Source organism: Phocoena sinus, chromosome 9 (assembly GCF_008692025.1).
Source record: "Phocoena sinus isolate mPhoSin1 chromosome 9, mPhoSin1.pri, whole genome shotgun sequence".
In the NCBI taxonomy this organism is placed as follows: domain Eukaryota; kingdom Metazoa; phylum Chordata; class Mammalia; order Artiodactyla; family Phocoenidae; genus Phocoena; species Phocoena sinus.
The window spans coordinates 79,932,125-79,953,378 of NC_045771.1; the positions used below are offsets into that span (position 1 = coordinate 79,932,125).

General features: G+C 34.4%; 1 protein-coding gene across 2 annotated transcripts in view; it reads left to right on the forward strand.

The window, feature by feature from the left end:
* SEMA3A (semaphorin 3A) overlaps nt 1-21,254 on the forward strand; it is a 228,951-nt gene that overhangs the window by 172,343 nt on the left and 35,354 nt on the right. For both annotated transcript variants that reach the window (XM_032642551.1, XM_032642552.1), the window contains 6 exons: nt 6,583-6,725; nt 8,485-8,599; nt 8,689-8,758; nt 11,378-11,522; nt 15,199-15,418; nt 18,872-18,963. In XM_032642551.1, coding sequence (XP_032498442.1) covers nt 6,583-6,725; nt 8,485-8,599; nt 8,689-8,758; nt 11,378-11,522; nt 15,199-15,418; nt 18,872-18,963 — 785 coding nt within the window. The remainder of the gene's footprint in view (nt 1-6,582; nt 6,726-8,484; nt 8,600-8,688; nt 8,759-11,377; nt 11,523-15,198; nt 15,419-18,871; nt 18,964-21,254) is intronic.

The following is a 21,254-nucleotide window of genomic DNA, read 5'->3' on the forward strand; positions in this document are numbered from 1 at the left end:
TCCCCTGCATCAGCAGGTGGACTCTCAACCACTGCGCCACCAGGGAAGCCCTGTGCGTCTTTTTCTTCTCTTCTGTTTCCCACTTAGAGAAGTTCCTTTAGCATTTGTTGTAGAGCTGGTTTGGTGGTGCTGAATTCTCTTCACTTTTGCTTGTCTGTAAAGCTTTTGATTGCTCCATGGAATCTGAATGAGATCCTTGCCGGGTAGAGTAATCTTGATTGTACGTTCTTCCCTTTCATCCCTTTAAGTATATCATGTCACTCCTTTCTGGATTGTAGAGTTTCTGCTGAGAAATGAGCTGTTAACCTTATGGGAGTTCCCTTGTATGTTATTTGTCGTTTTTCCCTTGCTGCTTTCAATAATTTTTCTTTGTCTTTAAATTTTGCCAATTTGATTACTATGTGTCTTGGTGTGTTTCTCCTTGGGTTTATCCTGTATGAGACTCTCTGCGCTTCCTGGACTTGGGTGGCTATATCCTTTCCCATGTTAGGCAAGTTTTCGACTATAATCTCTTCATATATTTTCTCGGGTCCTTTCTCTCTCTCTTCTCCTTCTGAGAGGCCTATAATGCAAATGTTGTTGCATTTAATGTTGTCCCAGAGGTCTCTTAGGCTGTCTTCATTTCTTTTCATTCTTTTTCTTTATTCTGTTCCACACCAGTGATTTCCACCATTCTGTCTTCCAGGTCACTTACCCATTCTTCTGCCTCAGTTATTCTGCTATTGATTCCTTCTAGTATATTTTTCATTTCAGTTATTGTATTGTTCATCTCTGTTTGTTTGTCCTTTAATTTTTCTAGGTCTTTGTTAAACATTTCTTGCATCTTCTCAATCTTTGCCTCCATTCTTTTTTTCCGAGGTCCTGGATCATCTTCACTATCATTATTCTGAATTCTGTTTTCTGGAAGGTTCCCTATCTCCACTTCATTTAGTTGTTTTTCTGGGGTTTTGTCTTGTTCCTTCATCTGGAACATAGCCCTCTGCCTTTTCATCTTGTCTATCTTTCTGTGAATGTGGTGTTTGTTCCACAGGCTGCAGGATTGTAGTCTCCTTGCTTCTGCTGTCTGCCCTCTGGTTCATGAGACTTAGACAGCCTCATGAGTCTTGTGCAAGTTTCCTGATGGGAGGGACTGGTGGTGGGAGAGCTGACTGTTGCTCTGGTGGGCAGAGCTCAGTAAAACTTTAATCCACCTGACTGCTGATGGGTGGGGCTGGGTTCCCTCCCTGTTGGTTGTTTAGCCTGAGGTGACCCAACACTGGAGCCTACCCTGGCTCTTTATGGGGCTAATGGCCGACTCTGGGAGGGCTCATGCCAAGGAGTACTTCCCAGAACTTGTGCAGCAAGTGTCCTTGTCCCCACGGTGAGCCACAGCTGCCCCCTGCCTCTGCAGAAGACCCTCCAAAACTAGCAGGCAGGTCTGGTTCAGTCTCCTATGGGGTCACTGCTCCTTCCCCTGGGTCCCGATGCACACAATACTTAGTGTGTTCCCTCCAAGAGTGGAGTCTCTGTTCCCCAGTCCTGTCAAAGTCCTGCAATCAAATCCCACTAGACTTCAAAGTCTGATTCTCTAGGAATTCCTCCTCCCCTTGCCGGATCCCCAGGTTGGGAAGCCTGACGTGGGGCTCAGAACCTTCACTCCCGTTGGTGGACTTCTGTGGTAAGTGTTCTCCAGTCTGTGAGTCACCCACCCACCAGTTATGGGATTTGATTTTACTGTGATTGCACCCCTCACAGGGGCTTCTCTTTTGTCTTTGGATGTGGGGTATCTTTTTTGGTGAGTTCTAGTGTCTTCCTATCGATAATTGTCCAGCAGTTAGTTGTGATTCTGGTGTTCTTGCAAGAGATAGTGAGAGCACGTCCTTCTACTCTGCCATCTTGGTTCCTGCTTCTCTAAGGTCTTGTATTTCCTGCTCTAAGGGATAACTTCATAAGCATCTGCCTCTAAAGATGCACTAAACTGAGCTAGTCTTTCTTCCACATCTCGTATCTAGTCTTCCTCGAGTGTTACTTCATGCTAAATGATTCCTATCCCACCAGTTGTTTAAAGCAGTCTTTCCTTTAATTTTACCATGATTTTTCTTACTGCTTCTCACATTCAACATCTTATCAGTGAACATAATCCATTGGTTCTACTTTCCCATAATCTCTGCGTATGTCTCTTCTATCATACAAGTCCACATCACCATCATTTCTCACTAGTCTTCTAAGTAATCTTTCTGCCTTCATTCTTGCCTCAGTATATATTTTTTTCCTACAGCAGCCAGTGATCTTCTTAAAATAGAAACCTGGTAATGTCATTACTAGGTTTAAAATACTTCATTGGTTTCCCTTTTAGCCGTTAGGACAATAAACTCCTGAACAATAAACTTCCTTCTTATGCTGGCCTCTGCTTAACTTTCTGTCATCCTCTCTGACCAGCTCTCTGTCCTGTTGCACAACATTCTCTGTTGTTTCTGTGACCTTGCACCTGTGTTTCTTCTACCTGGGAAGCTCTTATTCTTCAGGTTTTGAATTACATGTCATATCTTCTGAGAAAAACTCCCTAATTCCTTCAAAGCAAGATCAGTTGTCCCTTCTATTTCTCACTGCATTCGTTCCAAACTCATTTTTGTTACGTGCAGTTTGATAATTGCTCTGTTTAACTGTTGGTATTCCCTCACAGATAGTAAGCACCATGTAGGCAGAAAACATTTCATCACAATATCCCCTAATCTTCCACAATTCAGGGCATAGAGTAAATGATTAGGAGATATTTGATAAATGAAAATATAAATGTAAGTGATTACATGAAGAATAGAGATTGCTCAATGGAGCAACATTCTGTAGATTATTAGATTGAGAGCAAATAGAGAGAGGCCTTATATATATTATGGAAGGGAAATAATTCTTCCACAGAAAGGAAGAAAAGAACAATTACGGGGGGTGTGAAGGAAGCAAAAGGAGGGAGTTCTTACTGAATGGCCTTGGTCTCAGCCATATAACAAATTAGAAAGTCCATCTCTGGTGGGTAGATTGAGAGATGGCACATTAGTTGTTCTGAAGACAATGAGAATGATTTTAAACAGTAGCTGATAATAAGTCTAAGGTGAGCCACTAAAAGTAAATAAAACAATTACTTAGCAACACTAGAATTCTTGTTTAGGATAAATAACTTGAATTTATAGCAAATCCATTTACTACGATTATATGGTTTTCTTCATCCTGGCTTAGGTATGGGGGCAAAGGAAAAAAAAGTTCTGGGATTTCAAAGGCAGGTAAGTGGAGGTTTAGGAAGCCAAGAGGTTCTAGGATGATAGGGAAGACAATTAGAATGACTGGTTAGAATGTTCATGTGATAAAGAGGGGAATTCACCAGAGGGGAGGGGAATAGACTGAGAGAATAAGAGGGGCAAGGAAGGGAGAGGCAAACTTTGGAGCATAAGTAGAAAATGAACAGTGAGCAGAGATTTTGGCCAAAAAAAAAAGATTTTCTAAATTTGAAATATTAGAAGAATGGCTTCTTTTAAATTTTTGGAAGAGATCAACTAAAGACCTAATTTATTTTGAAATTAGAGTGAATGTTTTTTCAAGTATAAGATATAACCTAAATTTCTTGAAGACAATTAACATTGTTTTTCTTAGATAATCTCTTTTACTATTTTGATATATTTGGCTTTTGTTTTCTATGCCTAATGGTATTTTTTTGTCTGTAATCTGAAGCTGTGTCAAACTGTTAATTCACCTACCAAATCCTCTGTGCCTGTAATATCAGATACTAAAGGAGAGACTAGACTTGAAGACCCTTTAAACAATTAATGTACGTGATAACTTGTTTGAATTATTTCCTACTAGAGTCCACATTTGTAAGATGATAATTATCTTCACATATTTTAGAGATGGAAGCATGATGCTTGATAACTCCTTTTTTCATGCCCAAATACTAACTTAAGAGAATATCTATAAGTATAAAATATTGTTTGCTTTGTTCTCATTTGTATGTTTCTAACATCACTTTTGCTAGATTGTAGCTTTCTGAAAACAAGGGATATATATTATTCATTTTGTTTTATACTTAGTGCCTTGCATGTATTTGTGATCAAATAAAAGGTAGTTGGATTTAATTACTTGAAATCCTTCAAGTTATTCAAGTGTTTATATGAACAACTTCCTTAATACGGGAGGTAGTATTAAACCGACTTCTCCATTTTTTCATCATTAAAGCAGAAGAAAGTATGATTTTTCACTTTAATTCTGCAGCTGTATTATAATGAGATCTTATAATGAGAACTTAACATGTGATTGAGGCTTCCTTTTAGTATCATCATCATAACAACATAGTACATTTGTTAATATTTTACAAAGTTGTTTCACATGTACTATTTCAGTTTAAAATACTTATTTGTATGTGAACTGTTTATGACACAAGGTGAATTGAACTTAACATGAAATAAACCCAATTTGAAATTTAGGCAACTGAGATCTGAGAGGTAAGAGTCTTGCTAAAATGTCACAAAAGTTGTAAGTGATTGAACTGAGTTCTGTCACGTGTAGGTCTGTGTTATACATCTGCATGCACATGCATGCACACATACATACACACATACATGCACATGCTGAATTTCTGAAGCTAGAAATCTGACTTCATCAGTAGGGTGGTAATTTTTGGGTTTGTAACATAATTCGTACTATTGTCACATTAATCCACTCACCATTCTTCAGGAGACAAAAACATGTATACAAACATGTTTATGAATATGATTAAGTAGAAATTTATGAAGAAAAACCACCTTTGCAATGTTTATTAAAGTTGAAGTAATGTATTGTTAAAAATTCTAGTCCTGATTCCAAATTTTGAGGTTTTATTCTCCTTCCCTTATTCCACTGGCATACTGAACTTTAAATATGAATAGGTAATATTTCATATGTTTCGCATTACTTACAGGGTCTGTATAATTTGCCTGAAAAAGATAGTGGAGTGTAGCCCTGTGAAATATACTAAGTACATGGTCCCAGAGCAAATGCTAAAGGAAAGTTACAAGTGTAGTACACATGACGACATGATTACTCACAGGTGAAAAGGTTAGGACTAAATAAGATGGATAAAGCTGGTTTCAATATTCTGATCCCTTTCCTGGTATCTTAAGTATGGTGCTGACCTAGGTGTGTATATTTCATAGTTAACTTGATAACATAATACACCATGGGAGCAAAAGTAGGTTATTGTGAGAACTTAAATACCTGCAACAATCCTAAGTGCTTTCAATGAAACAAACTCAGCTTCTTAGTATGTTACATTGTTAAAGCCGTGAAGCAATTATATTTTGTTAAATAGTTTATATGAGCCCACAGCCATATCAAGCCAGGTACTTACAGAAGTATGTTTTGAAGTGGGACTCTAGACATCACAGATACACCTTGTGCATAATCTAGGCAGCCTTGTTTTTTCCTTTTCTCTTTCCTTGTCTTCTTGCACAGATATTCATTGAATGCCCTCAGTATTTTAAGCTCTAGGATCATAGCATCAAACAAAACACGCCAAGTTCCTGTTCTTCTCGAACTGATATTCATTGGGATGGAGAGGGAGACAGACAATAAGCAAATGAAGATTAAAGAGAGAAGACAGCAACAGGGAAATGTAGCATAGCAGGTGTTTCATAATGTTAGGAAGAAAAGTAATGCATGTGAGTAGGAGTAAGGCTTTCAGCACTTTAAATTAGGGTAGTCAACAAAGATGCCTTTAATAACGTAATATTTTGAACAAAGACCTGAGTAAAAATAAGAATCCTGTCTTTAGAATATATGAGGGCAGAGAGTTACACAGTGAGGAATCTGAGGCGGTGCTGAGAGTGCTTGAGAACCAGGAAGGGGTTTGGTATGTCTGGCTAAGAGTAAGTTAGGGAAGGGAAGGGTAGGAAGAAGAAAAGTCATGTGAGGTAGCAGGGACCAGATGGTAAATGACTTCTGGTCACTGGAAGGAGTTTGCATTTTATTGTGTGTGATTTGAAAAGATATAGGAGAGTTTAGATATGTCTGAAGTGACATATCAGGGGTACACACTGGTGTGTGGAGACTCAGAGAACTCAAGGGTAACTCCACGGTTTGGGGCTTGAGTACCTCGTAAATGACAATGCCATTTAATGAGATGGGGTACAACTTGAGAAAATTTCTTTTGTTTTATATGAATCTCATCTCTCCCCTCCCACCTAGTTTTTGCTCAAAAGTGGAATAGGCCAATTGGTAGTTTGATTTAAATTATTTTATGCTTGAAAGAAAGAATAACAATAGTGATGACAATAAGTAATATTTGATAGCCCTTACACTTTGCACAATGTTTTAACATCCAGTGATGTATCTGCGCTATATGGTCACACGGAGGATTTCTGCACCTACTCCTAAAATAATGTTTGAGACATAAGGTGATTTGTAACATACTTTAAAATACGTAAAGAACAGTTCACATCTACTGAAAAAGAGTGAACTAAAGAGAGATTAGGTCTTGAAATATGTCACATAGGGGTTAAGAGAAAATTGAAAATAGACTGTAATGAATGGTCTTATTTACCCAACTGTGAATTAATATATATGCTATAATTTGTCTCTCAGATCCAAGGTTCATTAGTGCCCACCTCATCCCAGAAAGTGACAACCCTGAAGATGACAAAGTGTATTTTTTCTTCCGTGAAAATGCGATAGATGGAGAACACACTGGAAAAGCCACTCACGCTAGAATAGGTCAGATATGCAAGGTGAGGTAAAGAAAAAAATGAGGAGGGTATCATTGTCCAATCGCAGTTTTTTCCTTTTCTACCTTTGTACAAATATAATGAAAAATATGGCTAAAAAGCTTGACTGATCACTAGAAATATTTAAATACCAAAAAAAGATTGAAAACATATTATAGTTGCTTATGAATAACTTCATAGTCAAACATAGAGGTATAGGTTGTGAGGTGTTATTTCACAATTACATTAAATAATATTAGTTTGAAATTCTGGAGAAATAATTTTTTTTCATATTACCTGGGAAATTTTAATTTTTGTATTCTCAGACCTAGCATAGGTTCCTACAGTGTATAAGTTTTCAATGAATATTTTTTGTTGGAAATAACTCAAGTATGAATATAAAAGAGGCAAGTGTTAAAGCTTGTTCTTATGACTTGATTATAGCATCCTATATACACATATGTGCACACACGTAATTTTGAAGCTCTGAACTTTCATAGACTGTGTGGCACAAATTCAGATGTGATATGTATTATAATGTTAGATATATAGAATAAAAAATTAGTAAATACTTATGGACTAATTAGTATCAGTGTGAAAATATGATAACAATACTATTCTTACCCTCTATGCTGTATAGTACAGTATATATGAAATATGAATGAAGCTAACTGTTATTATATATTAAAGCACCTTTCATCTCAAGAAAAATCACAAGGCCAAATCCAGTTACTGTCTTAAAATGAAATTATTTCTTTTAAAAAAAAAAATCATGAAATTTTAAGAATCCCTGTCTTGGGGGCGGAGATATCCTCTTTCCTATCCCAATCATCTAATTATTTATCTTTAGTATATTAAATTACTGGAAAATTAAAATTTTTAATGCTCTGGAAACATGCAAATGATATATGCAATATATGAGAATCTTTTCTCCACAAAATGTAAGGCATATTTAAAAGCAGTACTTACAAGGGTTAAAAAATCTTTATACTAAATAAAATCGTATAAACAAAATATAAATCAGTGTTATATTTTTGAAGAAAAAGTTATTTTCCTTCAAACATATGCACATAAATACTATAAGACTATAAGTTACTGGTGAATCCATACCATCATAATAGAATTTATTGCTACATCAGGTTACAGTTAAGTTTCATTTTCAGTGAGAAGATACTTTTTCAAAATTTTTGCTCTAGAATGAGTTTTCTTCATTAAGATTTATGCAGATGTTTTTTCAACATGCTGTTTGTAAAGTCAGCGTTGCGTCAACTGAGCTTATAAAAATATTTGATGCTAGCATGCTTTTGTTTGTGGTGTATTTTCAGTATGAGTTATAAGGCATGCAGTTATTCTTTCATTCAGTAAATACTCATTAAGTGCCTACTATGTGCCAATGTGCTTAATTTTGTGAACCAGCCTACTTAGGTGAGTAAAATCTTAAGGAAAACTTACATAAGAAAGAGAGACTAAAAGCAAACCAAAACAAACACAAGAGTAATATCGTTCATTGCCAAGTGGTAACAGAATGGAAAAAGTACAGTGACTTTTTAATGCTAAGGCATATTTATTGTAAGTCATTCCTTGAACAAGGTTGGAGTGAATAGATTTCACCAAAAATATAATAAGAAAGCATAGTTACTTGTATCTAGTCATTTAAAATTCATTTCTCAATTTGAAAAATGAGGAATTGTGATTTGTATCTGTCTCAAGATATGAGAAGATAAGATATTTGAAGTTATCATTTGCATGCACAATTTCTAAAACCATTATTCTCTCCTTTCAGAATGACTTCGGGGGCCACAGAAGTCTGGTGAATAAATGGACAACATTCCTCAAAGCTCGTCTCATTTGTTCAGTGCCAGGTCCAAATGGCATTGACACTCATTTTGATGAATTGCGTAAGTAGCTGATGATGTCATATAGAGAATATTTAAACCTTGCCATTACCTTCAAAAATGCAACTTTCTCCAATTTTGTTTTAAAACAGAGGATGTATTCCTAATGAATTCTAAAGATCCTAAAAATCCAATTGTATATGGAGTGTTTACAACTTCCAGGTAAATAACACTTTGCTCTCTTATTATCATAGAAAATTCATGTCCTTTAGATGCTTTCCAAGTGTCCATAATTTGTGAAAATATTTTTGAAAGAACAACGTCGGCTAAACCTTTGAGCTCTTTTGCATTCTTGGGTGCCTGAAATAAGTCATGACCTAAATCATTTTTTACATAAATTTTAGCAAAGAATTCACTACTATAAATTTAATGATGAAAAATGTATGCCATGCCCTCTGTATAGCTTTGACTTTAAAAATCTGAGTGAAATGTAAAATATTATAAACATAGAACTCTGAGTTTTGTTAAAGGTTTGTAGTGATATAAACTAAGGGTGAAAAATCTTTTTCCCTCCCCTCTCCTTTCTCTTCTTTGTCCCTACCCCCTCTTTCTCTCTCACTCTCTCTACCTTCTTCCCCCTCTCCCCGCCACCTCCTTTCATCATTCCCCATGTGCCTCAAAGCTCTTGCTGTCAATCAAGCAGTAATTATTTCCTGACTATTACATTCAGCATAAAGTTTACATTACGTGGAATTGCTAAAAGAAACATATATTTAAATGCATATAAAGAGGGATATGCATTTGGATATGTATAAATGTTTAATAAAAGAAAAATAATTTTAAAATCAAAAGTCAGGAAGAGTGCTACAAGGGACTGTGATAGCATAAAGAAAGATTAACTACAATGTCCAAACACTGATTTTTTCTGTAAATATTAAAGCCATTACAAATTGATTGGACATTTTTACTTAATTTTTAAAATAACATGTAAAAATTAGGAAAACTATATTAGTAAAACCAGATGCAATTTCCCATACCTAAATATTTCTCCCCTTTAGTATAAAAACAGAATGACCGCTAAAGAATGTGGGAGGCTTGGGCTTCCCTGGTGGCGCAGTGGTTGAGAGTCCGCCTGCCGATGCAGGGGACCACGGGTTCGTGCCCCGGTCCGGGAAGATCCCACATGCCGTGGAGCGGCTGGGCCCGTGAGCCATGGCTGCTGAGCCTGCACGTCCGGAGCCTGTGCTCCACAACGGGAGAGGCCACGACAGTGAGAGGCCTGCGTACCGCCAAAAAAAAAAAAAAAAAAAAAATGTGGGCGGCTCAAATTAAACAAATATTAATTCATTTCTTCTGCTTCCTCATTGCTTAGTACAGTAGTTTTCAGTCTTAAGCTTGCGTCAGAATCGCCCAGAGAGCCTGTTAAAATACAGATGCTAGGCCCCGCCCTCAGAGTCTCTAATTCAGTAGGAAGGGGTAGGGCCTAAGAACGCATTTTTAACAAATTCCCAGGTGATGCCCATACTGTTGGTCTAGGAACCACACTTCGAGAATCACTGGCTTAGTGGGTAAAATAATTTCACCTATCTGCTTCAGCGAGATTGATGTCATATATGAGTTAGTCTTAATAGCTGTAAATCCTAAAAAGATCTTTCCATGATGATGGATTCCATCAATAGATAAGCAAAGTGTATAACAATGAAAAAGGGACACATAAACATTACAAACTACTATGATGTATCAAATATGTATTAATTTGCTACTTATTCCATTATGAAAATATTGTTATTAAATTCTATAAGTATATACTGAAATTTACTGTGTGTCAAGTACCGTGCAATATGTAATTTATGTTACAGAAAAGAAGCCAAGCATGGTTCCTTCCCTCATGAAGCTTGCACTCTACCAGACATTGTCTAGATGCAGCAGTTTTCAATAATAAACTCTTATTACACAAGTTTTTCATTTGGTCTAATTTTTATGTAATTTTCTATGGGTAGAGATTGATTAAAAGGTATGCATTCCATATTTTTAATGTGCACAGCTGTTTTATATCTTTATAAATAAATCCCTCAAGCTGTATTTATATAAGCAAAATAAAACGGGAAATTGTGGCAGCTCATGGTAAATTTCCAATTTGCTTCAATTACCTGATTTTTTTTGTCCAACAAAATGATGGGGATAATTGCTATAGTACTCCACTTTTGCTAGGGTGTAATAGCTACTAACTTAAAATGATTTTCTGTGTTGGAAAGAGATGATTTTAAATGCCTTCACACAAATCGAGCTCTGTTACTTGATCAAATACTTTTGTTCGTTTGGGAGTTAAAAATTATAACACATTGACTATTCATCTTCTGCACCAGTTTCAGTTTATAAAATGTGTTCTTAAACATTCTTTCTTGTTTAAACATTTCCTGGTTTCAGCAGTGATGCTTAAGTCTTAACATAATACCAAAGTTTATATTTTTATTTTATCTGATATCAGAATTAATCATTACCTTTTAGATTTTGTATATATGTTTTCCCTATCAATGTTTACATATGATATGAATGTATATATTTATATCATATATTGTCTATTTATGAAATGAATATGTATATGTTCTATGAGTGCTAAAGGTGTTTTCATCCATGCCTTCGAATTTTGAGCAATCATAATTTTGCTTTCTTGTGTATTATTAAAATCTATATAAATATGTGACTTAAAAACTCCCAAACACTATTTGAGAATTTATGTTCAAGTATTGATAATTGCTATCTGAAATTTAAAAACAGTATAAATAGCTCTGTCATTGTGTAAAGATGAAAGTCTGTTTTTGTTCTGTCTGTCTTTTTTAGTAACATCTTCAAGGGGTCAGCCGTGTGCATGTATAGCATGAGTGATGTGAGAAGGGTGTTCCTGGGTCCATATGCTCACAGGGATGGTCCCAACTACCAGTGGGTGCCTTATCAAGGAAGAGTCCCCTACCCACGACCAGGAACTGTAAGTGGCCTAGGTGTTTAAGATAGGAAATGAATAAATTTATGCTGAAGGTTAAAAAAAAAGCAGCTACATACATATTAAATATAGATAATGTAAAATAAAAATTCCAAGACTATAAATGAAAGAAAGGCAAGGATTTTTCTTTGATAACCATGAAATTCCACATTTAAAGACATGTTCTTCACAGGCATCAGTGCTTAAGTTCAATGCTTACCAGTAGTTAATACCAATAATTTATGAGAAATAGAAACTGAGCAGTTAGCCTTATTTATCTTCTTTTCTGAAAGAGATATAGTAAAAATGGCTTTCACGGAGAGTTGAAACAATTAGGATAGACTTGCTCTCTCTCATTGTGGCAAAGGCTTAAGAATTGCACATTAAATAGGAGGAAACAAATTTAAATCAATATTATCTTCCTATGGAAGTGGGACACATCTCTCAAATAGGTAAAGAAGATATGCAAGGAAGAAACAAACAAAAACCTCATGGAAAGGGCCTAGGTGTTTTAATAGATGCTGTCTACTATCGCTGACCTCTCTCCTTCCAGCAATGTTGTGCACATTCAGGCTTATAAAAAGGTGGATAGAGCTCAAAATAAAATCAGCTTTAAGTCTGCAATTTAAAGTAGGGAGAAAAAAAGAAAAGACTGATACAGTAGAAAGTGAGTGAATATGACAGCAGATGTTCTAGAATATGTGGATGGAACCATCCAGTGCAACATTTCCTAACCCTAAGAATTTTTTTTTAACATCTTTATTGGAGTATAATTGCTTTACAATGGTGTGTTAGCATACGGCATTTGTTTTTCTCTTTCTGACTTACTTTACTCTGTGTGACAGACTCTACGTCTATCCACCTCACTACAAATAACTCAATTTCATTTCTTTTTATGGCTGAGTAATATTCCATTGTATATATGTGCCACATCTTCTTTATCCATTCATCTGTCGATGGACATTTAGGTTGTTTCCATGTCCTGGCTATTGTAAATAGAGCTGCATTGAACATTGTGGTACATGACTCTTTTTGAATTATGGTTTTCTCAGGATATATGCCCAGTACTGGGATTGCTGGGCCCTATGGTAGTTCTATTTGTAGTTTTTTAAGGAACCTCCATACTGTTCTCCATAGTGGCTGTATCAATTTACATTCCCACCAACAGTGCAAGAGGGTTCCCTTTTCTCCACACACTCTCCAGCATTTATTGTTTGTAGATTTTTTGATGATGGCCATTCTGACTGGTGTGAGGTGATACCTTATTGTAGTTAGAGATTAGTGATGTTGAGCATCCTTTCATGTGTTTGTTGGCAATCTGTATATCTTCATTGGAGAAATGTCTATTTAGTTCTGCCCATTTTTGGATTGGGTTGGTTTTTTTTTTGATATTGAGCTGCATGAGCTGCTTGTAAATTTTGGAGATTAATCCTTTGTCCGTTGCTTCATTTGCAAATATTTTCTCCCATTCTGAGGGTTGTCTTTTTGTGTTATGGTTTCCTTTGCTGTACAAAAGGTTTTAAGTTTCATCAGGTCCCATTTTTTGGTTTTTATTTCCATTTCTCTAGAAGGTGATAACCCTAAGAATCTTTAAGGAAATAATTTCATATGATGAAAAAACTTGTTAAGTTTAACCATTATTTTAATTTCACGTCAGTTTTATTGTTAAATTCAAGTAAATGATGTTTTTAGATGAGTTTATTAGGCATAGGATGTTTTTAATCTTCTTTATTTTCTGTAAAATTTTTTGCTAAACTTATTTATGAGCATTTCATAAAGATTACTTCTAGCTGATGGAGCTGGTAGGTAAAAAACCTAAATAGGCTTTCAGAAGAAAAAATGAACAAGATAAACTATCCATTGATTATAAGAAGCCCGTTTTAACAGATTTATGCATACATACATATTTATATATGTATATGTATATAAAATAGTATATACAGTAGCCCAATAATTGTTCCCATTTCACAGATGAAGACTCTGAGGCAAAGAGAGGAGCCAAGATTCATTCCACGCAGTTTGATTCTAGAGCCTGAATTCTCACCCATTGTTCATAGAGAGTTGTTATGACATGGTCCATTAAGTCAGCAGTGTGAACCAAGTGCTGGAGGCAGAAGACAGAAAGCACTGCCTAAGCTAGGAATTACGGAGGGGCTGCCAGGAGGAGGCAACACCTTGCTCCGTGAATAAAATTCCCTTAGATCAATCCATTAATCCCAAAAGGGGGCAGCTGAGAATATGTCGTTCCATCAACACTACTGGAGAAAAACATATTGAGGCCTTCAAGCAGTGTGTCAATAGAAGGGCATTTCCTTTATTTTTAAAGAAAAACCTACAGCTTAAGTAATACTAAATACAAAAATAAAAGTAAGGCAAGAAAGTGAGACAAATTGTAAGATAAAAATCTAAAATAAGTCTCTTTTTCAATCATTTCTAAATTTTTGCAAGTAGTTTTTAAATGGTGGTAGAAAAGCAAAAAAAATTAATGTTACAAAATATGTTTTATCATTTCTTCTAGGAGTTTATACAGCTATTTGATATTTCTATAACATTAAATAATTTTTTTAATTTACTTAAATAAAAAGTAATTCCCTAAATCCCTTAACTGTTATATTAGTGTATTATTGTGTATGTATCTGTATACTACATACATATATATTCATAAAGAGATACTCTTCCCGTTTCAAAATAGCTTTATTTCATTTCTCATGAATTATTAATGATCTGTGTTAAGGTAATGGCAGAGACAATTGATTTCTCCTTCTAAGCCTCTTGTTAGATCAAGAACCACTCAACTACATTTCAGCTCTCAAACTCTTACATTAATGGCAGAAATTAGTTAAGTGTAAGACAAAAAGCAAGAGGCTGGAGATACTGTACTCTGAATGCTTGCACCACATAATTAAATGCAGTGAAAAGAGACAGTAAAATCTGAATTTTCTTGTTTTTGTCTTATTGCCTTAAGTGGAGCATTTAAATCCAGAGGTGATATTATGACAGTGTACAGCACAGCATCCTGTCTGGCTCTCCCTATAGCCATCATCTGTTCTGCTTGGTCCATTCTGATTGGTCAGTTTCTGTGCCATGCAAGTTGTTAAACACCTTGAATAACACATCTCCTTATCCCTAGAATTACTGTAATTACTAAAGAAATAATACTTTTGGTCCTTTTTATGGTACTTTTTCAGGGTTATGTTAAAAATAAAGCAATAAAGAATAGTTTATATTGTCTTTTAGTTTGAAGAGAGCATTTATATTTTAGCATAATACCATAGGGAAAAATGAAATACATTCAAGAAAATTTTTGATTTTCTCTCATCTAATGATTAATAGCATTTAGTTATAACATATTCCACTCATTATTTCAAATACTTCATTTAAACATAAAGTATATGGTGTTGTCACTAATAGAGGCGTCAGACTTCTCCTGTACACTGAATTCATTAGATGCATTTGCAATTTTTGGTAAGAAATGATGACATCCCATCGAGACTTAAAATATGTTTAGAAAATGTATATTATATATTACATCTACTAATTTAAGTAAAATTATTTTGTTGTTTGGTTTAACAGTTACTTTAAAAATTACAGATTCCTAGCTCATTGAGGCCATATATTATATAAATTATAGTCCTATTTATTATATTTTAATCAAAAGATAATATTTTCTTTATCTTAATAGTGTCCCAGTAAAACATTTGGTGGATTTGAGTCTACAAAAGACCTTCCTGATGATGTTATAACATTTGCCAGAAGTCATCCAGCCATGTACAATCCAGTGTTTCCTATTAATAACCGGCCGATAATGATCAAAACAGATGTAAATTACCAGTTTACACAAATTGTAGTAGATCGAGTGGATGCAGAAGATGGCCAGTATGATGTCATGTTTATTGGAACAGGTAAATGTTTTAACTTCAGCTCTAAATGTTCTTCCAGAACATTGCATCTAACTAATTAAGTATACTAAGAACTGAAGGAAGACTTTATAGTCACTCTCAAGATATAGTTAACCTCTAATAAATGACTAAAAAAACCTGAACATTCTCCCATTCCAATGTGTTATTTTTTTAGGCAAGTTGACATATATTTATTAATTTAAATTAAATTTCCTTTTCAATCAAAGTTGATAAATGTAATCAGGTAAAGCTATTGATTAGGTGAACAATCAATGTCTATAACTGAATCATAACTCTTTTCTGAACAGTGGCTTTTCAGGACAAAAATGTATTGCTCAAATCCCAAGACATTCAATAAAAGTTCTAGAATATATTGATGCAAAATTATCCGAACTTTAAAATTATCATAGAGTGCAAATCTTCCAGAAAATAAATTTTGACAACAAAATTTGTTTAGTGTTTTTACCATACAATGAGAAGGAAAACAAAGCAAAATAAAACTTCATCAGAAAACCAACAGAGTGGACCTAAGGAATCGTCAGATACATTTTAGATCCATTTCTATAGACATTTAATGACGTATTTTTTACCAATTCCATGATTAGAAACAAACATTTTATAGGTATATTTTCAGGATGAATTCCATTGCTATTATGACATTTTATTTTTACCCTACCCTCTTTAATAGTACTATTTTAAAAGCACCAGTTACAAATCTGAAACTTGCTACTTAGGGTCAGATTCCAAGGTAATAAATTCCTAGTCTCCATTAACGTTGTTAACTGAAATAAATCAATAGGAAACAGGGTGAGTGCTCCACTGAAACCTGTATAATAACATTTATTTTCCCTTGGTGAGAACAGAGAAAGAAATTGCATTAAGTACAGGGGAATGGCAACTACACAGTAAGTGCTTTAAAGACTTAAAGTTTTATAACAAAATTGTGAAATACATTATCAAGTGTAAGTGTCAGGTTCTGAGCAATACATTACAGTCTGCTTTTATGAGTGAGAAGGTTTCTCTATCAAATAAAAGAATCCCAGGGAGACCTGGAGTTCAATAAAAGTCAATGAATTGCAAGTATCAACTTCTGGTTATAAATATCTCGAGAAATTATAAGATGATAGGATTTCTCTTCAATAAATATTAGTTTATCACTAATGTCAAATTATAATTAGATCTCTCTACAGAGTAATTAAACTTGTTCAGTAATGTCACACTTACCTTTTTCTTCACCTCTGGCCTAAACATGTTGAGAAGTCCCCCACTCATTGTCAATGCAACAAAAGCTTGCTTCCGGCTATTTGACCAAAGAAACCTAATCATGAATTTTCAGTTCTTCTTGGCCGCAAGCCGTCTTTAAAGGAACCAATTTCATGAGCACGTTGAATGTCTGATGATGTGGATGGCTATCGGTCAGCACAGAACAGGGTCATCTGTCAACAAAGTAAATTGATTACAGTAATTTTATCTTTTAAGTAAGTTACACATTGATCCTAGTTGAGTAATCTGATTCAATTTGTGTGAAATTGTTTGAAATACTACTCAGTAAAACTTGATCTGGAACACAGATAAAGTTATTTTGGGGTATTGGAGACTGATCAGAGGCACTGAGTATATTAACCTAATTTACCTTTAATCTTTGGTGTTATGAGTAGTCTAAGGTCCTGTAAACAGAAGGATCTGCTTAAAAGAGGGATTTTTTTTTTTTTTGACTTTACAAGGGACACACTAGCAACCTTTCTTGGTCTCATATAGCACATCATATTGATCCCTTGAAAATGGTTATCTGTCGTATGAATACTTTGAATTATTTTTCTGGTGTAACTTTACTGGTAAGATTTTCTTCTCGAATAATTAGACTGTTTAATTTGAATAAAATGAGCCAATTGAAGCTAAAAATATTTGATCAACTGATCAGAAATGGTATGTTGAAGAGTCAGATTTTTGAATTTAATAAATCTCTGTTCTTTATTCTATCAAGAATAGGAACCCATCTGTAAATACTGGAAAATAGTAGCTTCTTATTAACCCCACTTAGAGTAAAAGTGCCAGCTCTTATCATTAAAACAATTTATCTCTTTTAACAATGAATCAACAGTGCTTTAAATCTCTATAAAATGTATTTATTTTAACAGTTTTCATTATTTATGGTTCTGAATTTAAAAATTTTTTAGTACTCTGAAGTTGATTGAACAGCATATTAATTAAACCAATTTGCTAACCAAAATTGATTAGCCAGTTGTTGAAAAAACACTGTAATAAGTAATCCAAGGTGTTTACTTTGAGAAATCAGATTATTGTCATTTATCAGGTAATGGTCATTGAGCTGTTGGTAGGGGCCTCTAACTACTAAAGTCTTCCTCGTGGGAAGAAGGTGAGCAGCCAGGCTCTGAGGCTCTAACTACTTTTGTTGCTTGACAACATTCCTTCCATTTTGCTATATATTAAGTATTCATAGTAGTTCCTGGTTGCATAACAAAAATGGGAAAAACTTGTAATGTCAAGCTGGTAATTTTTTTCTTTTTTTAGTATATTTTGTTATAGAATGAAAGATTCTTTAAATTCTATAGTGCTTTACAATTTTCAAAAGTTTCACACAGATTTCATATAACCCCATAATAACCCTTTTTTTCCCCACCCCTATATTGCCCCTCCCCCTTCTGCCTCCCCACTGGTAACCACTCATTTTGTTCTCTGTGAGTCAGCTTCTTTTTTTGTTATAGTCACTAATTTGTTGACTTTTTAGATTCCATGTATAACAGATATCATACAGTGTTTGTATTTCTGTCTGACTTATTTTACTTAGTATAATGCCCTCCAGGTCCACCCAAGTTGCTATAAATGGCAACATTTCTTTTTTTTTTATGGCTGAGTAGTAGTCCATTGTATATACGTATACCACATCTCCTTTATCCATTCATCTGTTGATAGCAATTGTAAATAGTGCTGCTAGGAACATTGGAATACATGTATCTTTTTGAATTAGTGTTTTGGGTTTGTTTTGTTTTGTTTTGGCTATATACCCTGGAGTGAAATTCCTGGGTCATATACTATTTTTAGGTTTTTTTTGAGAAACCTCAACACTGTCAAACTGGTATTATTTTTAGTTTAGTTTTGTTTTTGAGACACCTGATAGTTGAGATTAAAAATACAAATAATCCAACCTAGTGATTATTATATATATATATGTTTTAATTACACAGGTTTAGGATAAAATCATCTCCAAAGCTTCAGATATTTCTAAAAATTCAACTATTTTTATTCCATAGCTATGTTTATACTTTATCTAGTTTCATGAAATGCATTTGTATGTATTACTAATGCTGTAACAATAAAATACATTTTTAAATGCTGACGTCAAAATGTTCTTTCTGGTTAAATACTGATTTCATTCATTAACACTAAACTGTTCAGATCTATTTAAATTGTGGTCTTCTCCACTTTCTTTCAAAGATGTTGGAACCGTTCTTAAAGTAGTTTCAATTCCTAAGGAGACTTGGCATGATTTAGAAGAAGTTCTGCTGGAAGAAATGACAGTTTTTCGGGTGAGTGCTGCTTAATTTCAAGTGTCAACAAGTTCCCTTGTATGTCTTTCCCCCAGGACAGCTGCACAGTGAACTTGGTATGGACAAGCAGTCTAGCATACCCTTCTAATTAGCTTGTCAATTAGAAAGCCAGACACTAGTCAAAATAAACCTTGAAACTTTCAATGCTAGTTAAATCAAAAAATGTAAAGAAATATATCCTTGGCTCATATTTTGTTTTCTCAATGATAAATTATATGATTTACATTTTATATTATTTATGTAAGTTACCTCAATGAACAAACCCTGTGTGCCTCCTACCCTCCAAATCCCCTCTTTCACACTTAATGGTATAACTGGGATGATAGGTAACTTCCATGAATGTATTAAAGGAAATACATTCAGAATGATAACGGAATGAAGACATTTCAATAATTTTTTAGCTTATTTGTGAATTGTTTTATCATATTTTCCTAAAGAAATCATTTGTTAGCATAAAAAGTTTGAGGTTTTTATATCACTTGTGGAAAATCTGTTATGAATTCCTAGTCTACACAATTAAGAAGAGTACAGATAGTTGTCCTTTTGTCCTGAATCACTGATGGCCCAAGTAGGTTTATATAGGATTGGGGGTAGAGGCAGCAGTATATGGATTGAAGTGAGGGAGGAAAACTGAAGTAATGTAACATACACCACATTCCTTTTAGAAAGCCAGCTAGGAGGAAGAGTTTGAATTGAAGCACACCTTGATATAAATCATTTATGAAATATAACAGAGAAATAGATGCCTATCGAAGGTGTTATTTCAGTTTTTGATAAAAATCTGAGACATTTATAACTGCAAAATAAACTGGAATTAGAAGAATTTCATGGACAGAAAATGAGAAAATATAGGATCTAGTCTCACAACTGAACATTATCTCATTTAGTCTCCAGAAATATCACTTTATCTATAAAATGAAGTGGATGGATTAAAGTTTTCAGTTGATTAAATATTTTGATTGTAAGGAAAATCTTCCCAAGACTTCTTTTAGCCCCACACTTCTAGACCAGTTTATTAACACAATAGAGCTCTAGCTCACTATTCAGTAATACTTTGAAGAGAAAATAGAGTAAAATATGGCAAGCTTTTAATATATATATATTGATTCAAGTAAAGTTATGATTAGCTTTGAAACAGATAACTGGTACATCATGACACAGACATCTTGTAATAACTAAACAATGTTCTAATGGGAAGGGCTTAGGTTCTTCAGTCATAGCTAGCTACATGGCAGTTCTGTTTGGAACCCATACAATCCCTCTGAGCTTCCCTAGCAGGAAAAATAATACCTACCTCACAAGGAAGCTAGAAGAATTAGAGACACTATATGTAGAACATCCAGGACAGTGCCAGCTCCTGTGCTCAGAATCTTATTGTCAATATAATTTTACTTGTTTTAGTTTGTCTACACTGAATATAAGACACATTCTCAGTAGCCTTCTCTACTAATCCTTGGTTTAAGTCTTAGAATAACACAATCATCATAATTCTAGTATGATTTTTAAAATCAGGCACTTGGACCTTACTTTGTCTGGTATAGAATGATGACTAATCCCTATCTTTCACCAAGTCCCATTTCATTATTTACGCATTGATACTTTATCCTACAAATTCAAAAATACAATTATGCAAATAGACTGTGTCAGTAATACAGAGCCCATCTAGATTTAGCAAACAAATTATGGGCACTGAGGGGCAGATATATATATTGCTGTCTTGTGTCCATTGTTGTGTCTCCAGAGCCTAAAGTGTGTTTTCAACCTACATACATTAAATGAATAAAGGAATCAGTATTTATGCAAAAATGAAAAATGAGAAAGAGTTTAAGGTCTTCTTAGGGAGACCCCACGTAAAGTGAGGTGCCAGAGTATGAGGAAGATAAACCGATAACAGCAAAAAGTTATCCTGCTGATTATATCCCATATTATTCTAGTAGAAAAAAATTTTTACCAATTCTGTATTTTTGGAAATCTATATTACCACCACTGTAGCAAATGAAGTTGCAGGAGTACTAAAATATTGTTATAACTTTAGAATTTCTTAACTATTTCCAGAATCTTTTACTTTTGAATTTGTCGTGGTTCCTTTGCATATTCCCCTTCAGTTAATAGTATATGATTATAACAAGTTCCATTTACTAATTCAACTGTAAACAAACATGTCTACCATGGTCCTGGCACAATGCTAATCATCATCTCTGGTGATTCAGAGATGAACACTATAAACATGGTTCCTGACCTTGTGTAGCTTAGAGACTCTTCCATGTTAT